At 34.5% G+C, this 17,907-nt stretch overlaps 1 protein-coding gene across 5 annotated transcripts in view; it reads left to right on the forward strand.

Moving 5' to 3' along the window:
* nrf1 (nuclear respiratory factor 1) overlaps window positions 1-17,907 on the forward strand; it is a 112,753-nt gene that overhangs the window by 90,073 nt on the left and 4,773 nt on the right. For all 5 annotated transcript variants that reach the window (XM_039760991.1, XM_039760988.1, XM_039760992.1 and 2 more), the window contains one exon: window positions 7,121-7,245. In XM_039760991.1, the coding sequence (XP_039616925.1) occupies window positions 7,121-7,245 (125 nt within the window). The remainder of the gene's footprint in view (window positions 1-7,120; window positions 7,246-17,907) is intronic.

A 17,907-nucleotide genomic window follows, 5' to 3' on the forward strand; every position in this document is an offset into this window, starting at 1 on the left:
CTAGTTTATTTTACTTTACTTTAGAATTACATTAGTGAGTTCTTGGCAACTCCTGAAGAAATTCTGAGGAAATACTAAGGTAGGGTATGTGACTTTTTTTTTTTTTTTCTAATTTAGATAATACATCACATTCTTTTCCCACTGAGGCAAAAATAGTGTGGTATAGGATATTACAATTGATTTTTTCATAGCACCTTTCTCCCATATTAAATAATTCTAAATATTTCTTTTAATGCATTTGGAGTGATTTTAAATATAAAGCTGTCTTAGAAATGTATAAAAATTTTGCCTAAATTGTAGGACATTTTTAAAACATATGACCTAGCAATGTAGGCATTAGATTGTGTCATTCACAAATTGAACCTTGCCCTGGTTACATTTTAGACAGTTTTAGTCAAGATAGTGTTTATATAATCAATGAACAATTTTTAGTTGAATTAGGGAAAACTTGGCATATTTTGAACTAGAATGTATTTTATGAACAGATAAATTCCTTTCCCTTTACATATCCCCAAGTTCCCTGCAATGTTTTGATTACTAAGTAATTACTAATTTAGTAATAATAATCAATTACTTATAATTATTAATAATAAATTTAGTAATAATAAATTACTTATTATTAATTTGATTCCCTATAATGTTTTGTTTACTGTGGAGATATTGTTTTTATCCCCATCCACCCCAGCCAGCATCACTTCAGGGACAGACACAGTTTAAAAGTCTCAAACATACCTTCAAAACAGAGATTTCCAAATATCAAAAACTCCAGAGTCCTCTACAGATGGAACACTCTAAAGGTCAAAGAAAGCCAAAATAGGGTACCACTATACATAGGGGCAACAGATAGGAGCCTGTCCGCCTTATAATGCATCTCACATAGGTTCCACATAGTCAATAACTGGTGAATCTCAGATAATTAGTACTGAGTGAAATCAAAGAATAGTTAAAACAAGACTTGCTTTCCATTGTCAGCCAAGCAGACGTAGACTTAAAGACCCCCTCCAACCTTCAATATTTAATGTACAAATGAAGCCTGTTAATAGAACTTAGACAGGTAGTGCAGTACCACCTTACTCTCCAGCGCGTGACTGTCCTGAGTTTCAGATAAATGATGTTGCAACTAGGTATCAAACGTATTGTTATAATACCAACATTTCAAACTTTGATCCAATACTAAGAAAAGTATTTACTTTTAATTCCATTTTCAATACAAATGCATTACATAATATAACTCAATAAAATGTTTATTCAAATCAATTGCAATTCTTTATGCATTAAAATCTTTACATTGATGAAAACAAATAAAGATTTTAGCCATGAAGTACAAATACTTCAAGTAGTACTATAGGTAAGAGTAAAGTACTATGAACAATAAAAAAGTAAAGAAGTTTATATGTGGTCAACATTTTTTTTACATTGAAAACATTTACCAACACTGAGGTTGTGCAATGAAATGTTTCAAATGTCATTAAATGTTAATTGAATAAGTATTGCAGTCTTATGAAAATTATTAAACAAACATTCAAGTTAAAAAAAGCATTCATTTTGTCTTTTGTGAACAACTGTTCAGAAAAGAACACCCAAACAGACCACTATCACACATTGCTTAAGTGCAAACAGTGCACGTAACATTATTATGTAAATAATCTACAATATTTTTGTAACTTTATCATTTTTGCAAGCAAGAATAGCATGTCAAAGTGCTATTCCTTTAGGTGTGGTTTTGTTGGGCTGCCATTGAGCCCTGACATACTAAATGCACACTCTGAAGCACCGCTGGAAGAAAAGTTATAGCACCTTACATTATATAGTAAATGTGATAAAATACAATTTTAAAAATTGTATGTAATAAAATAAACTAACAGGCTGGCTACAGCAGCATATTTCATGGCAAGGATTTAAAAATTGGTGGGGGGGCAACAATGCCATAGTATCAAACAGTGTTGCCCCGAATGAACAGCACAGAACAAAACTGGTCCAGAGGTAAAAATAATTAGACACCTGGGGCCTCATGTATAAACGGTGCGTACGCACAGAAATGTTGCGTAAGAACTTTTCCACGTTCAAATCGCGATGTAAAAAAACTACACTTGGCATAAATCCACGCACTTTTCCATGGTACCTCATGCCATGTTGTACGCAAGTTCTCCGCTCGGTTTTGCAGACTGGCGGCACCCAGCGTCAAAGCAGTGCTACTGTTCCTGTGTGATTACTCCTTATTTTCATGACGCGGCTTTATAAATACACCGAAACTAACCGCATATTGTTTATTAGTGTAACACATCTGATTGTAATTAACTTGTAACAATATAATGGTCCAGGGAACAGCCATAGTATTCCAAATACCATAACTACTTTAGCGTTGTTACTCTCACTGCACCTTCCTCTTCTTCTTATTTTTCTTCTTCTTTCAGCTCCTCCCGTTAGGAGTTGCCACAGCGGATCATCTTTTTCCATTTTACTCTCACTGCACCGCTCAGAGTATTTATATCACTGTATCTGAGTGTGAATCACAGCAGCAACTGATCGGAAAGAGAATTATCGGTATACAGCTTCAAGGACACGCTGTCTCAGCCACTGCAAAACATTTTAAAGCCTTTCCTGTACAGACCTCGCGGTTCAGAAACAGTTTAATCCCAAGAACTTTAAATGCACTCAATCAATTGCTCCTTGTAGAACTGTTTGTACTTATAAGTACAATCACCCCACTGTAAACTTGCACTACAGTTATAATATCGCACAACCTGAGCCACTTTATAAAGCGCGTATTTACATATGATGTCGATATCATTTTTAAGGTGAAATGCAGCAAAATATGTTTGTTAAATTATACAAATAAAACTTTAACTTCAATTAAATAATCTATATTCTTCACTAGGAGTGTCATTAAGGATAGAATAATTAAACATGTACTACGAAGATATTTCAATGTTCTTTAAACGTTTTGAAGAATCGGCTAAGCTTACAGGTGGCTTAACGTCTATTACAGAGCTGATTGTATGGCGATCGGTTACTTGGGGAAAGAAAAGCACTGACTGCAGTGACGGCTACACCAATATATATTGAATATAAAACAGAAAGAGAACATAACAACTCAGCTAAAAACGTAGCAACAAATTTCGGTAAAAGTTAAATGCTTGTGTCTTGAGCACGAGGCGGCTATGTAGTGTCTGCAACGGACATGGCCATCCACCGTGCATAAGCTGCCTTACTGACATTGACGGACGAAGGAGCCACCGATTGTTCCTCTGCCCAGTGTCACCACAAGACTAGAGCCGCCCCTGAGTACTGCTGCAATGAAAATGACATCACGTATACATCTCAGTATTTTAGTTATTCAGAGAGCTGTAATATCACGAATGTAATGGACTGTGTCCAGTTGGAGGAAGAGAGCCGGTTTAAGAAGCAAGTAGTGATTCACACACATAGAGCACATAGAAGATCAAATACAAAACAAAGCATTTAACGTGCTACTTTAATTACGATGTGATTTGAGAAACTGGTTAATTAAACGATTTTAAGATTAAGTTTATGATGTTCTACTTTATACATGAGGCCCCTGGTCTGATGTGTTAAGACTTTAATTGACAACAAAAATCATTTTAACCTGTAGATTAAACAAAAGTCACATTCCTACTTCAAATGCTACAGTTTACTTATTAATATTTAAAATTTAGAAATAAGATACCTCTCAAAATTCTTGCAGTGACTCAACATAGCTGTCCTTCAAGTGTTTGAGTAAATTGTGCTAGCCACTTTAGTTAGTATTATGTGGTGGAAAATCTTACATAACAATACACAGCGTGCCAGTGAAGCCTCTGACACCGGTGAAATTGCCATTTTATTAACACCTGTGAGTTGATGGAAACGAGGCTGCAACTCTAGTCATGCCAATTTATAGTCTATGAGGACCAATTGTCGAAAGCCAAAACAAACCAGAAGTGCACTCCTAAAATAGACTGTCCAATCAATACCATGAAAAATTGAAGTAATTTATGTTAAAATTGATACGTATCCATATTATCAATATTTCAATATGTTTGTTTGCCTAGTTGCAATTGAGTCCAGTTTCCTAAAATAAGGTATGTTGTTTCATACAGTATAAGGATATTCTAAAGGGCATGGGAGCTTTCAAAGGATATTCATCTTAACAATACTGACATACCTAGCTAAGCAGGTAACTAACACTTGTATCTACGCTTGGCAAGGGCTTTCAAATATTTCAAAATAGTTCAGAATACAGCTACCAGAAAGGCATTCCAGCAGTCAGTATGACTTGTTGTACCAAAAAAAAACCAAAAACCCCACAGTCCAAAGGTGTTTGTTTTAAAATTTTTAGTTTAATTCAAAGTAGTTCTCCTACAAGTTAAACAAATGTGTATAAAGACTCAAGGCTGCAAAGACATTCTAATTGTTCAAACTGACTACACTTTTTTTTAAGTATTTTTATATATATATAGTTAAAATGGCATTTACGTCTTTACAAAAAATATCCACCAGATATTTCCACAAACATTTAGATATGTTTTCTAATAGTTCACGAATTTTTGTACATTTTTTTCAGAAATGCTGAGATAATTTTTTATTATTTTGCTTGTCAAACTTATTTTAGCCTCAGGTTTTGCTACAAATGAATCATTTACTGAACCCATTTCATTCAGTTTTAGGATTTTGCTGAGCTAGAGCTTGTCTTGAGATCATTAGGTACATGGTAGGAATAGTCTTCACAGGTGGCACAGTGGTAATGCTGCTGCTTTGCAGTGTGGAAGATTGTGGGTTCGCTTCCCGGTTCCTCCCTGTGTGGATAGTGCTTGTGGTGTCTCAGGGAGCCCTCACCCACATTGGTACTGTTTAGAAGTGCCAGTTTACATAATATGCAAATGTTTGTGATGTGTGAGGAAGTACAAAGTACAGTATATATAGGGGAAAAAAGTATATGGACACAGGGGAAACCTAAAATCTTTGCACAGTGACCAGACCAAAGCTCAGCCTCTTTGTGAAGTACAGCATCTGTGTGAATGACTATCAACGTGCAGACTCAATTCTGATTTGTTTCTTCTTTTTTTTTCCAGCTGCCCCTGTTAGGGATCACCACAGCAGATCACATTTTTCTATATCTTGCCTTCCACTGCATATTGCTCTGTTACACCCACCACCTGCATGTCCTCTCTCACCATATCCATAAAACTTCTCTTAGGCCTTCCTCCTTTTCTTTTGCCTGGTAGCTCCATCCTTAGCATCCTTTTCCCAATATATCCAGCATCTCTCCTCTGCACATGTACAAACCAACCAATCTCGCTTCTCTGACTTTATGAGCTGACCCGCTAATGTACGCATTTCTAATCCTGTCTATCCTCATTACACCCAATGCAAATCGTAACTTTAACTCTGTCACCTCCAGCTAAAAAGTAAATTACATAGAGCTTTACTATCTAGCCTGCACGTATTGTACAAGTTTTGTCGTACTACATTTCTAGGGATGAAGTCTACTGTAAAATTTGAACAAAGTTGTCCATAACAAGATAGAACAAATTATGTTTGGTGAAAAATACCAATTGATACATGATAGGTGACACTGCAGTTTACATGTGTAAATGATTATAAGCACATATGCATTTGTGTAAGTTTAATCTTAAAGTAGTGTCAACTGGGTGTTAGGCTGTTTCATAATTGCAAGTAGTTTTAACAGATCAGCAATCTTACATACATATCTACTGACAAGCCCATATGAGCTAAAAGTTTAACATTATTAATTCTTTTATATTATTATGTGAAAGTAAAGTGCACAGACTTTAGAATATATGGATCTTGCACAAGTGAACTTAATTTTTTTTTGTGAACTTGTAATTATAAACTGCACTTTGCACGCACTGGTGAGGCCTCATCTGGAGTACTGTGTGCAGTTTTGGTCTCCAGGCTACAAAAAGGACATAGCAGCACTAGAAAAGGTCCAGAGAAGAGCAACTAGGCTGATTCCAGGACTACAGGGGTTGAATTATGAAGAAAGATTAAAAGAGCTGATTAAGAAGTGACATGACTGAAGTGTTTAAATGATGAAGGGAATTAGTGCAGTGGATTGAGACTGTTATTTTAAAATGAATTCATCAAGAACACAGGGACTCGGAAACTTCTTAAATGTAAATTTTGCATAAACATTAGGAAGCCTTTCTTTACACAGAGAACCATAGACTTTTGCATTGTTACCAAGTAGCAAGTTAGACAGGAACACTTTAGGGACTTTCAAAACTAGATGTTTTTTAGAAGAATTAAGCAGACAGGACTGGCAAGCTTTGTTGTGCTGAATGGCCTGTTCTCGTCTAGATTGTTCTATTCTAAAGTGATCAGGAGACATCTTATGTTAGTCGTGAAGAAGCAAGCAGAAAATCTATCTTAGAGTTAATGATAAATTGATAATGTTTACTGATGGTCACCATGCCATTGCTGTAAAAATTATCACAATTTCTAAAGTAACTTTTACATGTAACACATCATATGATGTAAATGGTAATTTGTACTTGATGCACCAAATTGCCAGTTCTGGTAATCTTTTGGCATTCCATTTCCAACATCAGTTTTTTTTTTTTATAAAAGACTCCAATAGCAACAGCAAACTGACCTAAAAATAAATGACAGTACTGGATTATTTATAATCCTAGAACGCTTGCTTGTGAATGTAATTGGAAGCTTGGGAAAACATTTCAAGATGGCCCTTTCTGTTTGTCAAAAAAAATGAACCCTAGCAAACTATTACTATTAACTGTACTGTTGTCATCCCCGGTTTGCTAGGAAGCTTTGTGTTGATTTTAAAGATGGTTTAATGTAAATTTTTGATAAACATGGTGGGTTACTATAAACATATTTCGAATTTCCCATTATATTTGTATAGTATAAACATGTTTGCATGTTATTAGTGTATATTATCTCCTTTCTACCTAAGCTCAAGGGCAGTTTCCCAGTCTTTGTATTTGTATTATTGTCATCATTATAAAAAATATACTTAATTTTTCAGTCCAGTTTTTTGTAATTTAAAAGTTTGTAATGCTTATACGATAACTGAAATCCAATTCCAGTACAAATTTCTTTAGTTTCCTTCAAAAATGATTTTTTTTTTTTAAATTAGTGAAGCTGCCGCCCATGCTGTAGCGACTCTTGCAGAGGCAACCCTACAAGGAGGAGGACAGATTGTGCTTGCTGGAGAGACAGCTGCTGCTGTTGGAGCTCTCACAGGAGTTCAGGATGCCAATGGTACTTCATTTTTTTAACATTCATTTTTATTTTCAGTTATTCAAATAGCATTTATAGTAAGCTAATTTTAAGTGTCATTCTCCATTATAATATAGTTCAACTTTTAATTCTTATTACATTTTCTTGATGTTATGAATCTGAATGTTTCACTTGCTGTAGTGTCTGTTAAAAACATGGTATTTTTATCCTAGAGCTTTTTAGACTATTTCTCTTTTATAGTTAAAATCTTTTTTAATAAGTTGGAAAATAATAGTGATTGATTTACTGATGTGTGGCTGCTTTCAAAGTATGTCAGGGCTGTGGGTAATCCTTTAAATTCTTGTTCCAAATAAAAAACTTTAATGTACACTTTTTGGCATTTCAGATAAATTTAAAAAATTAAACCTAAAAATTATTATAAATGTATTTATATGTGATTAAGTCAGAATCTGTAAAAAATAAGTAATTTTGTTACTCTTTGATACTTTATATAATGAAGATTTGGAAGAAAGCTGAACAGTAGTATTTAATGCTCTGTTTAAGTCTTGTATTGTTTTAGCAGGAAATGTTTTAAAAAGTAATATGATCTGAATTGGTATAGCAGTGAGCTCACATTCATGTCACTTTACGGATGTTCTTAATATCTGACAAGTATGGTAAAGATTTATTTATCTGGTATTTTGATAGAAGCAGAAATAACTTTTATTTTCAACAAGTAACTTGAGCATGCATAATATAATTGTTCATATGCCCTATTTTTGAGGTAGTATATACTATATTACATTAATGAACAAAAATTTTTTTTTCAATCTTTTTTAACTTTTTTAATTCTGACTGATGAGAAGTAAGAACCATAAAAGAAGAAAAATTTCACACATAAATTTAAAAATATTAAAAAATATCTAACTGTAACGACATAAATATAAGCAAATATTTTCTTCAGACTGTGTTTTTTTGCAAATTATACTACATGCTCAATATTTTTATCATACTTAAAATATCATTTAAATATAATGTGTGGTTTATAAAATCTGTGATATAAAAATAGTGTTTGTATTAAAAGATTTGTATCACATTTCTGAAATTAATTAATGAACTTTATATGATGAGTAAATGCTTGTTCAATGTTTATTTTACCAGAATTATGTTAAAAAAAAACTGTTGTGCATATGTAGGCTTTATTTAATAATCAGGACAAAATAGCTAAGTAAAACTGAAAAGCTGCTATTTGTGAAAATATTTTTGACAATGTTACATTTAGTTCATGTTTAACAAAAGTATAACAAAAATAATTCTTAAAAATAATGGGATATATACATAAAACAAAAGATATACTACTTTCTGCTAGGAAAAAAAGTCAAAATAGATAATTCTGAATATAATGCATTTTTGCTTTCCTGCCTAACACGGGCTTGTTTATTTAGCTATAAAATCTGAAACGACCTCATGTTGCAGCAATAGAATTGGAAGCCCTGTAATATCTATTACTACAGCACATCCTGCATTTTATAAGTGCTCACCCCGAGTGATAGTCCCTGTGAGGGATGTTGCCCCTGAGGGTCCCTCCTAAAGAGCTTTGATCCAGTCCATTATCAGTCCATAGACTAATCACTGTGCCAGCTGTCACTGCTGATACTGTACTGTTTTAATCGGGAGGCCGTCTGCATGCCACGTGCACTGAATTAGGAGAATGGGCAGTAGTGAAGAGTATATTTAAAAATTAAAGCTGATTAGCAGGCATTAACACTACATTTAAAGAAGTGGACATCAGGATTCCCTCACCATTAGTGCAATATGTCCACTAGTTTACTTCCCCTCCCCCACAGAAAAAATGCAGTTGCATTATGCAGAATTGATTGCTAGTCTGGATATGTAATAGCATATATAAATTCAAACATTATGTAAGTGCTGTAAAAAAAATACATATTCAGATTTTTTTTTTAAATGAACATGTTTATAGATACACACAACATATCAGTCCCCATTCACTTAATGAGATCAAAATGTCAGATAATTTAAAGATGTTATACATACTATTTTCATGTATTTTACTGAACAATATGTTTAACATATAAAGAGTAAATGCTTTTGAAAAGGTACTTCCAACATCTGCAATATTAAGATTTAGCCAATTAGCATTTGTGAATCTGTTTGCCTTTTGAAGGATATATTTTGAGAGGCTTTTTTTAGAAGCTTGCATGAAGCGGAGTCCCTTGGTAGTTTTAAGTACTTGGTCCCTGGTTTCAAATTGTCCTTAGACACACACACACACACCGGTCTCAGCATTCATAGAAAATATGTTCCTGCCTTGTGCCTGATGCAGCTCAGATAGGTTTCTGCCCTCTGCATTCCTGTATTAGATTAAGCAAGATGTAGGAATATATATATATATATATATATATATATATATATATACACACACACACATACTGTAGATAGATTTTATTTATATATATATATATATATATATATATATATATATATATATATATATATATATATGTATGTATATATATATATATTTATTTTAGCTCTTAATATCAGTTTGTTTGGGCTGCACAGATTCTTTGCCTTAAGCTTTTCTTTACAGCTTAAGCCCTGCAGTAATGGAATAAGTCTAGTAGTATTTGTTTGCAATCTTCACAATGCTATTACGTTCTTCTTGAAATATAGACTGTAAAATTGCATGTACCATTCCAAATGTGACCTCACAAGTGCATTATGCAGTTCAATTATTACTTTACTTTTTGCGTTCCATAGTGTAGCCTATAACACAACATCCTATCACCCTTTTAATTTTACACTGTCTAGTTGATGATGGTAGTGAGTCCAGAAGGTAGCTTTGTAAATGTATGGTATCTTTTTACTTCATATTTATTTCTGAGGGAGGCATGGTGGCACAGTGGTAGTGGTTACCTCATTGTGAGGAAACCAGAGTGTGTGTCCCAGGTGCTTCATGCATATTTTCACTACATAAAAAAACATTAAAAGACATGCAAGTCAGATGGATTGGTATTGCTTCATTGGCCTGAGTGTGTGTAGATAATTATATAGATCAGTGCTGGCTGCTGCAAATTCATTGGAACCAACTTATATTCTCATGGGTTTGATTTTTGTGTTTAATTTGGTAGGATAAGCTTGTACACACTAACAAAAATTTACCCAACACAGGTCACATTCAGCATATGTAACACAAACCATCACAAATACATGTGCTCATACATTCATGACTTTACCATTACTGCAAGGTTGTAAGCAGTATTAAGGCAATGTAAAATTGCACGACATTACCAGCAATTTTCAGTTATAGTCTTCATTTACCAAATCTTAGTAAGTCAGAGACAGTTGGCAGCACACTCTTATAAAGCCAGTCGCATAATGTCATATGCCAAGTGACTTACTCTAGCTATCATATGACTTGCTATGATGTTCTCTTTAGTGGTAGAGATGGGTCCTTTGTGCGTGACCGCTGGTAGCAAATGAATGTTCATCCAGAAGTACAGGGTATTCAATGCTTTGACAAGGATTAAGGAATGTGGGCATTTTGGACCTGACAAACGGAAGAGAGGCACATCTGTCTAATGTCTCATTTTACATATCACAACAGAAGGAAAAAAATTAACAAAGAGCTAAGACAGGTGCTGAACTTTCCATACCTCTTATCCCTTCATACTCCCTCTGTCATCATCTTCATGTCATCTGTCTTCATGCTCCCTGTGTCAGGCAGCACATTATTGGCTTACAAAAATGGGAATGCACAACTGCTAGAAAGTCTACACTCAGTCTGTAAATATGACATGGGCATCAATTTCCAGTTATTTAAACTGATGTGGTCCAGCAACAAGATCAGCAACTGTGGTTGACAAATCTAATATACCCCACAACTAGAAGTCACATAATGTGACATCAGCTTTAGCCTTAGATCTATAATTATAAAGCCGTAATAGTACTTTTCTTTTGTTTGATGCATGTTACATCAAGGGATGGAAGTAATGCTTTGCCCTGAAGTGTTCAGGGCCTGAAAAGAGATTTGTATTTGTGCACTTGGAGTAAAGGTGTGTTTTATATTTTTTGAACAGGTCTTTATTTTTCTCTCAGCTTAGTCAACACCTTGAGATGTCTGGGTGCGGTGTGCTTACAGTCTTTAATGTTTCACACATACAAAATGTCTGCTTGAAGTTAGTGATCAAATAACTTGTTTTCTTAAGATAGATAAACGTGTTTCTTTTACATATGGTCATTTCTGCTTAAGGCTGGACTTAACGCAGCAATAATACACTGTGATTTAGTACTGCATGCATTGAACTTTAAAAAAAAGTTTTGCTGATTCAAACCTTGCCTTTGACTCATCATATGACTCTGAGCAAATCGCTTAAAATTCCTTTGTTTTAGCTGTGAAAAATTCATAATCAATTATTAAATGGGCAGTACCATGATGCAGTTGGTAACATTGCTCCCTTGCTGTAAAGTGACCAAGGTTCACATCCTAGGTCTTCCCTGCATGGTGTCTGCATGTTCTCCACCTGTCTGCATGGTTCCTGCCTTGTGCCCTTTGTTAGCTGGGATAGGCTTCAGCCACCCAACTCCCCCCCAATGACCCTGGTCTGGATTAAGTGAGTTAGAAAATTATATGACAATTGTCAAATGTTATAATCTTCTGAGTCACTGGTTGAAAGGCAATAACCATGATCAATTGCTTTAATTAATCATAATGATATAAACGTTTTGTTTGTAAAACTTCTTTCTATTTGTAGATCGTGATTTTCCAAACCCAGAAGCACTGTCTGTATACAGTACATACCAATACTGGATAGCTGTATTTCTGTTTTGTTATTTACAATCATTTCCATTAATGTTCCTGTGATGTATTGAAAGTTACAGGCTTTAGATTACACTGTTTTTAGGATCTTCTTTTTTATATAATAGTATATTTATAAGTTTCTGCATTTTAAGAATTTACCCAACTTTGTAGTAACTGTGTATTTTTTACAGCTTTGCATATCTAATGATCTTTGTAGACTCCAGGAAAATTGTTGTTTATTCCTAGTGATTTGATTTTACACACCTTGGGTATTATAGCATTTTGCTGTATATAATTTTCAGATTTCTTAATATAACCTGAATATCCTTTAAAGCTACTAATATATTAATTGCTTCTTATGTTCTTAGTACTGCCTCAATTACTGTACGGTCTCTAAAGTAGCTGTTATATAATACATTATATTAAAAATAAATAAACAAAAATAGTTTATAGGTGACATTTGTTTGAAAAAAAGCCATTTTCAATATATTTTCTCAGCAACTCATTTGAACCAAATTGATATTTAATACCCAACTGTGCAATGAGATCTTAATCTTCTTGCAAAGTTGGCTCGGAAGAGCAATGGCTTAGTCAGCTCTTTGCATTTGTGTTAATGGTTTCATACTAGTCAGCAAGTGACTCCTTCTGCTCAAAGTACAAATTCAGTCTACTAACACTGGTTTCATATTACAGATTATGACTATATATAGCAGTTTCAGAAATATAGACCTTTAATCAGGAAACAATAACAATGCTTGATTGACTTAGTTCATCAGCAGTTTTTAATGCCTTACTGTCTAATTTTGTTTGAAGTTTATTCAGATTTTGTGATATTTCAGAAACCATAAGTATTTACAGAGCCATGAATGGGTTTATTAGGTTTCATGAAAGCTTGTTTGATCCCTTTAACACCTATTCTACCAAACAAAATTCCGTTCATCTCACGAAAGATGACATCATTTTACATCGTCTCATTGAAGGCAAGAAATTTCTGGCAGTAGTTTCTTGAAAAAAAATGATCATCTCTAGGTTGAAGGTAGTAAAAATGGGTCAATATTTGCTATATGAATCATCCTGATATTTTATTGTCAAAGGCCATAATTTATCAACAGTGGAACACACAGTGTTGTAAAGTGGTTTTTACCTTATCAGTGAGATGGGCAACTCAACTCTCTTTTGCAATGAAAAGAAGTCTTTTAGATTTTCCTGACTTATAATTTACTATTCAATGTCAGTCCTTCAGTTTTGCTTTTAGGCTATGCATCTGCTATTATCTAAAGCTACAGTTTTAATATAACTCAATCACTGCCTGGTTCCCCTGTGTGTGTGTGTGTGTATGTATGTATGTATGTATTATATATATTATGTATTTATGTATGTATGTATGTATTATATACTCAGCAAAAAAAGAAACGTCCCTTTTTCAGGACTGTGTATTTCAACAATAATGTTTTGAAAATCCAAATAACTTTACAGATCTTCATTGTAAAGGGTTTAAACAATGTTTTCCATGCATGTTCAATTAACCATAATCAATTAATTAACATGCACCTGTGGAATGGTCGTTAAGACCTTAACAGCTTACAGAAAGTAGGCATTTAAGGTCACAGTTCTAAAAACGCAGGACACTAAAGAGACTTGTCTACCGACTGTGAAAAACACCCAAAGAAAGATGCCCAGGGTCCCTGCTCATCTGCGTGAACGTGCATTAGGCATGCTGCAGGGAGGCATGAGGACTGCTGATGTGGCTAGGGCAATAAATTGCCATGTCCGCACTGTGAGACGCCTAAGACAGCGCTACAGGGAGACAGGAAGGACAGCTGATCATCCTCACAGTGGAAGAGCCCGGATCTCAATCCCATTGAGCACGTCTGGGACCTGTTGGATCGCAGGGTGAGGGCTAGGGCCATTCCCCCCAGAAATGTCCAGGAACTTGCATGTGCCTTGGTGGAAGAGTGGGGTAACATCTCACAGCAAGAACTGACAAATCTGGTCCAGTCCGTGAGGAGGAGATGCACTGCAGTACTTCAAGCAGCTGGTGGCCACACCAGATACTGACTGGTACTTTTGATTTTGAGCCTCCCTTCATTCAGGGACACTTTGTGAAACATTTTTAGTTTATGTCTTATGGTGTTGACTCTTACTGTTCATACAAATATTTACACATTAACTTTACTGAAAGTAAAAACAGTTGAAAGTCAGAAGACGTTTTTTTTTTGCTGAGTATATATATTATGTATTATTATATGTGTGTGTGTTTACATCATACTTATTTAAAGATGCACGTATTGTGTACCCATGGTCACCATGCTACAAGTATTGAAATAATTTAGCAGACTGTTGAAAACCTACAGGATATTAGTTCAGGTAGATCTAATCTATGTATTTTTGTGTTTTCATCAAATAAACATCTATCTATGTATCTTACTAGCTACATAGTTTTTTGTATTTATCATTTTTGGGGTAACATTTGCTGAATGGTACTGCTTTCTAAACACCAGCTGAATGCAATAATACATTTTCTCTAACATGTAGGAATGTGGTAATGCTTGATTTTAACATTAAAAGTTGTTGCTCATGGTTATTCGTTGCTGATGTTGTCTGGATACAACTCTTCATTTACATCTATTTATTCTCCTTCCATCTTCCAAGTATATTGTCATGATCTACTACTGAAGACAACAGTATACTTCTTTTAATGTGAAACGCATAGTGACCTCCTTTTAGCTTGTTCTGTTTTAAAACTGCTTCTCAGGAGACTGCCTTAATCCTCAGGCAACAAACAGCTGGGCTGCGAACTGCCTTCTTGGTCACTCTATTGTAGTGCAATGCTTCCATTATAATTCTAAAGTGAAGTACACACCAGTCTTCATGCCCTTATTAAACTGCAATTGGCCATTCTTTTGTATTCCAAAAGCTATGTTTAAATATAATTGTTGTGCTCAGCAACCAGTTCAATTTGAGAATTAAAACTAGAGAAAAAATGCCAACAAACCAGTAATGTGGTAAGAGCAGAATGTGCGCTTTGGAATCAGGGAGGTTGCAAGCCAGCTTATGAAAACATTAATTTATTCAAATTTTGTTTAAAGTAATTTTGAAAGAATAATGTATACAGTACTTCGAACTCTGATGGAAAATGAAACTTTTATCCAGTAAATGTCGATTTACTTAACAGTTTTGCTTTGGAAAAAAATAAATTAAGAAACTATGCTGCAGTTCACTCCATTGATGTAGGAAGAAAGGTTTTTAATATATGTAAACCTCCTTTCTCCAATACTTTAATCTCATCTCATCTGCAACCTTGTGGCACTACCAATGCAGTGACTACAATTCCTATTAGACCAGAGTGTGCTGTGGCTGGTGGAAGCATACCTACATAATTCTCAAAGTATAAATATTAGCTCTGGCAAAGGCATTATCTCATCAAATACTACAGCGTGTCTGTTTTTTTTTTCCCCTGAGTCACTTTGAATAACAATTTCATTACTCGCTAGATTATATCCATTGTAGGCTCCACACAGAACAGTAGTCAAAGTAAGTGTCACTTTCAGCTGTGAAGAGAAGACTTCATGCTACAGGTTTGAACAATCAAGTCACAGTAAGAAAACCATTGCTAAAATTGCAAAATAAGAAAAAGGTGTTTGCCTTGGTCAAGAACCACCACCAGTCTCAATATACGTTGAAATTAATGCATAGAACAAATAAAGAATTTGAGATTTGGATACTGCACAGCTATGCTTGAAGCTGTTGTCCTGTGGGGTGGTCCTTTTGATGGTGTAAGAAACTGTACTCACTGATATCTTGCCTTTATTTGTAATTTCTATAAAGGAAAGACCTATATAAGGGTTATAATGGTTTGCTTGTCTTCCTTTGTTAATTACCTTTTTTCTCACCATTTTCATAGCAACATAGAGTACAGTATTGTCCAAATAATGCTTCAGAGTGTTTAGCAACATAGTTTGTTCCAACATTTCTTTTATGTAGACAGGGGGTTTGTAAGTAATCAACAAAAGTTAAAACACATGCAGGAATTGTTTTCAGCAATTTTCAAGGCTTAATTAATGTTAATTGCTGCAGAAAGTTTTTAAGTTGTTAACTCATCACTTGTACCCTGAAAAAGGGCTTTTTGTATAACTCTGGTATTTTCCTTTTTGGTAAACTTTTTTTTTTTTTTTAACCTCGGACAGTTAACCACTTTCCTTTGTACCATTACAGGGTATTGTCTGTACTTCAACTGCTTAAATTTCTGTAAAAGCTGTAATAATTGGAATGCTCTACAGCTTCTGACTGGTAGCGTATATAGCTTTTTTCTGTCCAATACTGTCCAATTAATGAATAATAATTCTATACTGGGACTAATTAACTGCAAACCACCGAGTGGATCAAAGTAGAAGATATTAGAAGACTAAATGTCAGAATTGTACTAGTATTGTTTTACCATCATCAAAATACCAGTAAGTTTTCCAGAAATAACTAAAATCAATACAGTAGATATGAGGTGTATTCCACATCCTATGCTAAAATGCAGAAAAATAAATGTTTACACTTTGAAGATTTAAATAAATGTAATGTTGATGTGAGCAAAGCATTAATTGTTTTGCTCAATTCACCTAAACAACATATGCACACAAATGTAGCAACACAATTCCAATCACTTAACGTTTAAAAATATTTCAGTTTCTCTTTCTTTATTTGGCTAGAGATCTCATGAGTGGTAAGCAGCATGGTATTGCTACAGAGTAAGGAAGATGAGTGAGAGGTGCCACAGAATACAGTAAAGTTACTGCTGTTAGAGTCAAAGAATTGTTTCTGTCATAGTTTACCTGTAAAATTTACGTGAAATATGAAGCACAGAGTTGTCTCAGGCACCATAGAAATCTGCAATACTCACATTAAATAACTATTTGAATAAACAGTAACACGAACTGCTAAACAATTACCAATAACTGTATAAATTATTAAGTAAAAGGAACCATAATATTGGTAGGTGCCAGCATTTATCTACAGACTGTTTGTGCTTCATGCTAACTATCAGTATGAGTGGCTTCCTATCTAATCAACGTTTATCTTCGTACTGTTTGTTTAACACATTAGGACAGAATTTCTTCACTGCAGCAGTTACTAGGGTGTTATACCGTGTTAGCCATTATGAATGTAGAGAAAAGCCAAGCAAAATGACACCTTTTACTGGCTAACTAAAAAGATTGCAATATGCAAGCTTTCGAGGCAACTCAGGCCCCTTTTGCCTGAAGAAGGGGCCTGAGTTGCCTTGAAAGTTTGCATATTGTAATCTTTTTAGTTAGCCAGTAAAAGGTGTCATGTTGCTTGGCTTTTCTCTACGTTCACTGCAGCAGCAATGTACCCAAGTCAGTTTAAGGGCGGAGATGGTCCCAATTTAACTTATTGAACTACAGAATTAATAGAAAATATGTAAACAAAATGGAAAGTACAACCACTTTAGTGAGTTAACATAAGTGCCTTCAGCCAGAGAGAGGGCCACATCACAGTATATTGTCTGAAATTAATTGACAATATGTTCAGGCTGAAATATAAAAACAGCATAAAAAAAAGTAAAGATTTTGATCTTAAAGTGGCTGAGTTAGGGCTGAGATATACTTAACCCTACACAGTGCGTATGCTTGGTAATGCTGCTGCTGTGCAAGCAATGTACTGACTGTACAGTGCTAGCGCAAGACATCATCACGGTGACAAAACAATATCTGGTTTTTATAGTGTTGTAAGTTGAAGGAAGAAAGATGTTGAAGATAAAAAATTTTTTGCATTCTGATGCTGTTGCAAAGGTGTAAAAAAGACAGCAACAGCGACAAAGGAGATGGTATGTGAGACCTTTAAATGTATTGTATCTTTTACGATGGTGAGTA

The sequence above is a fragment of the Polypterus senegalus genome, chromosome 8, assembly GCF_016835505.1.
Source record: "Polypterus senegalus isolate Bchr_013 chromosome 8, ASM1683550v1, whole genome shotgun sequence".
In the NCBI taxonomy this organism is placed as follows: Eukaryota; Metazoa; Chordata; class Cladistia; order Polypteriformes; family Polypteridae; genus Polypterus; species Polypterus senegalus.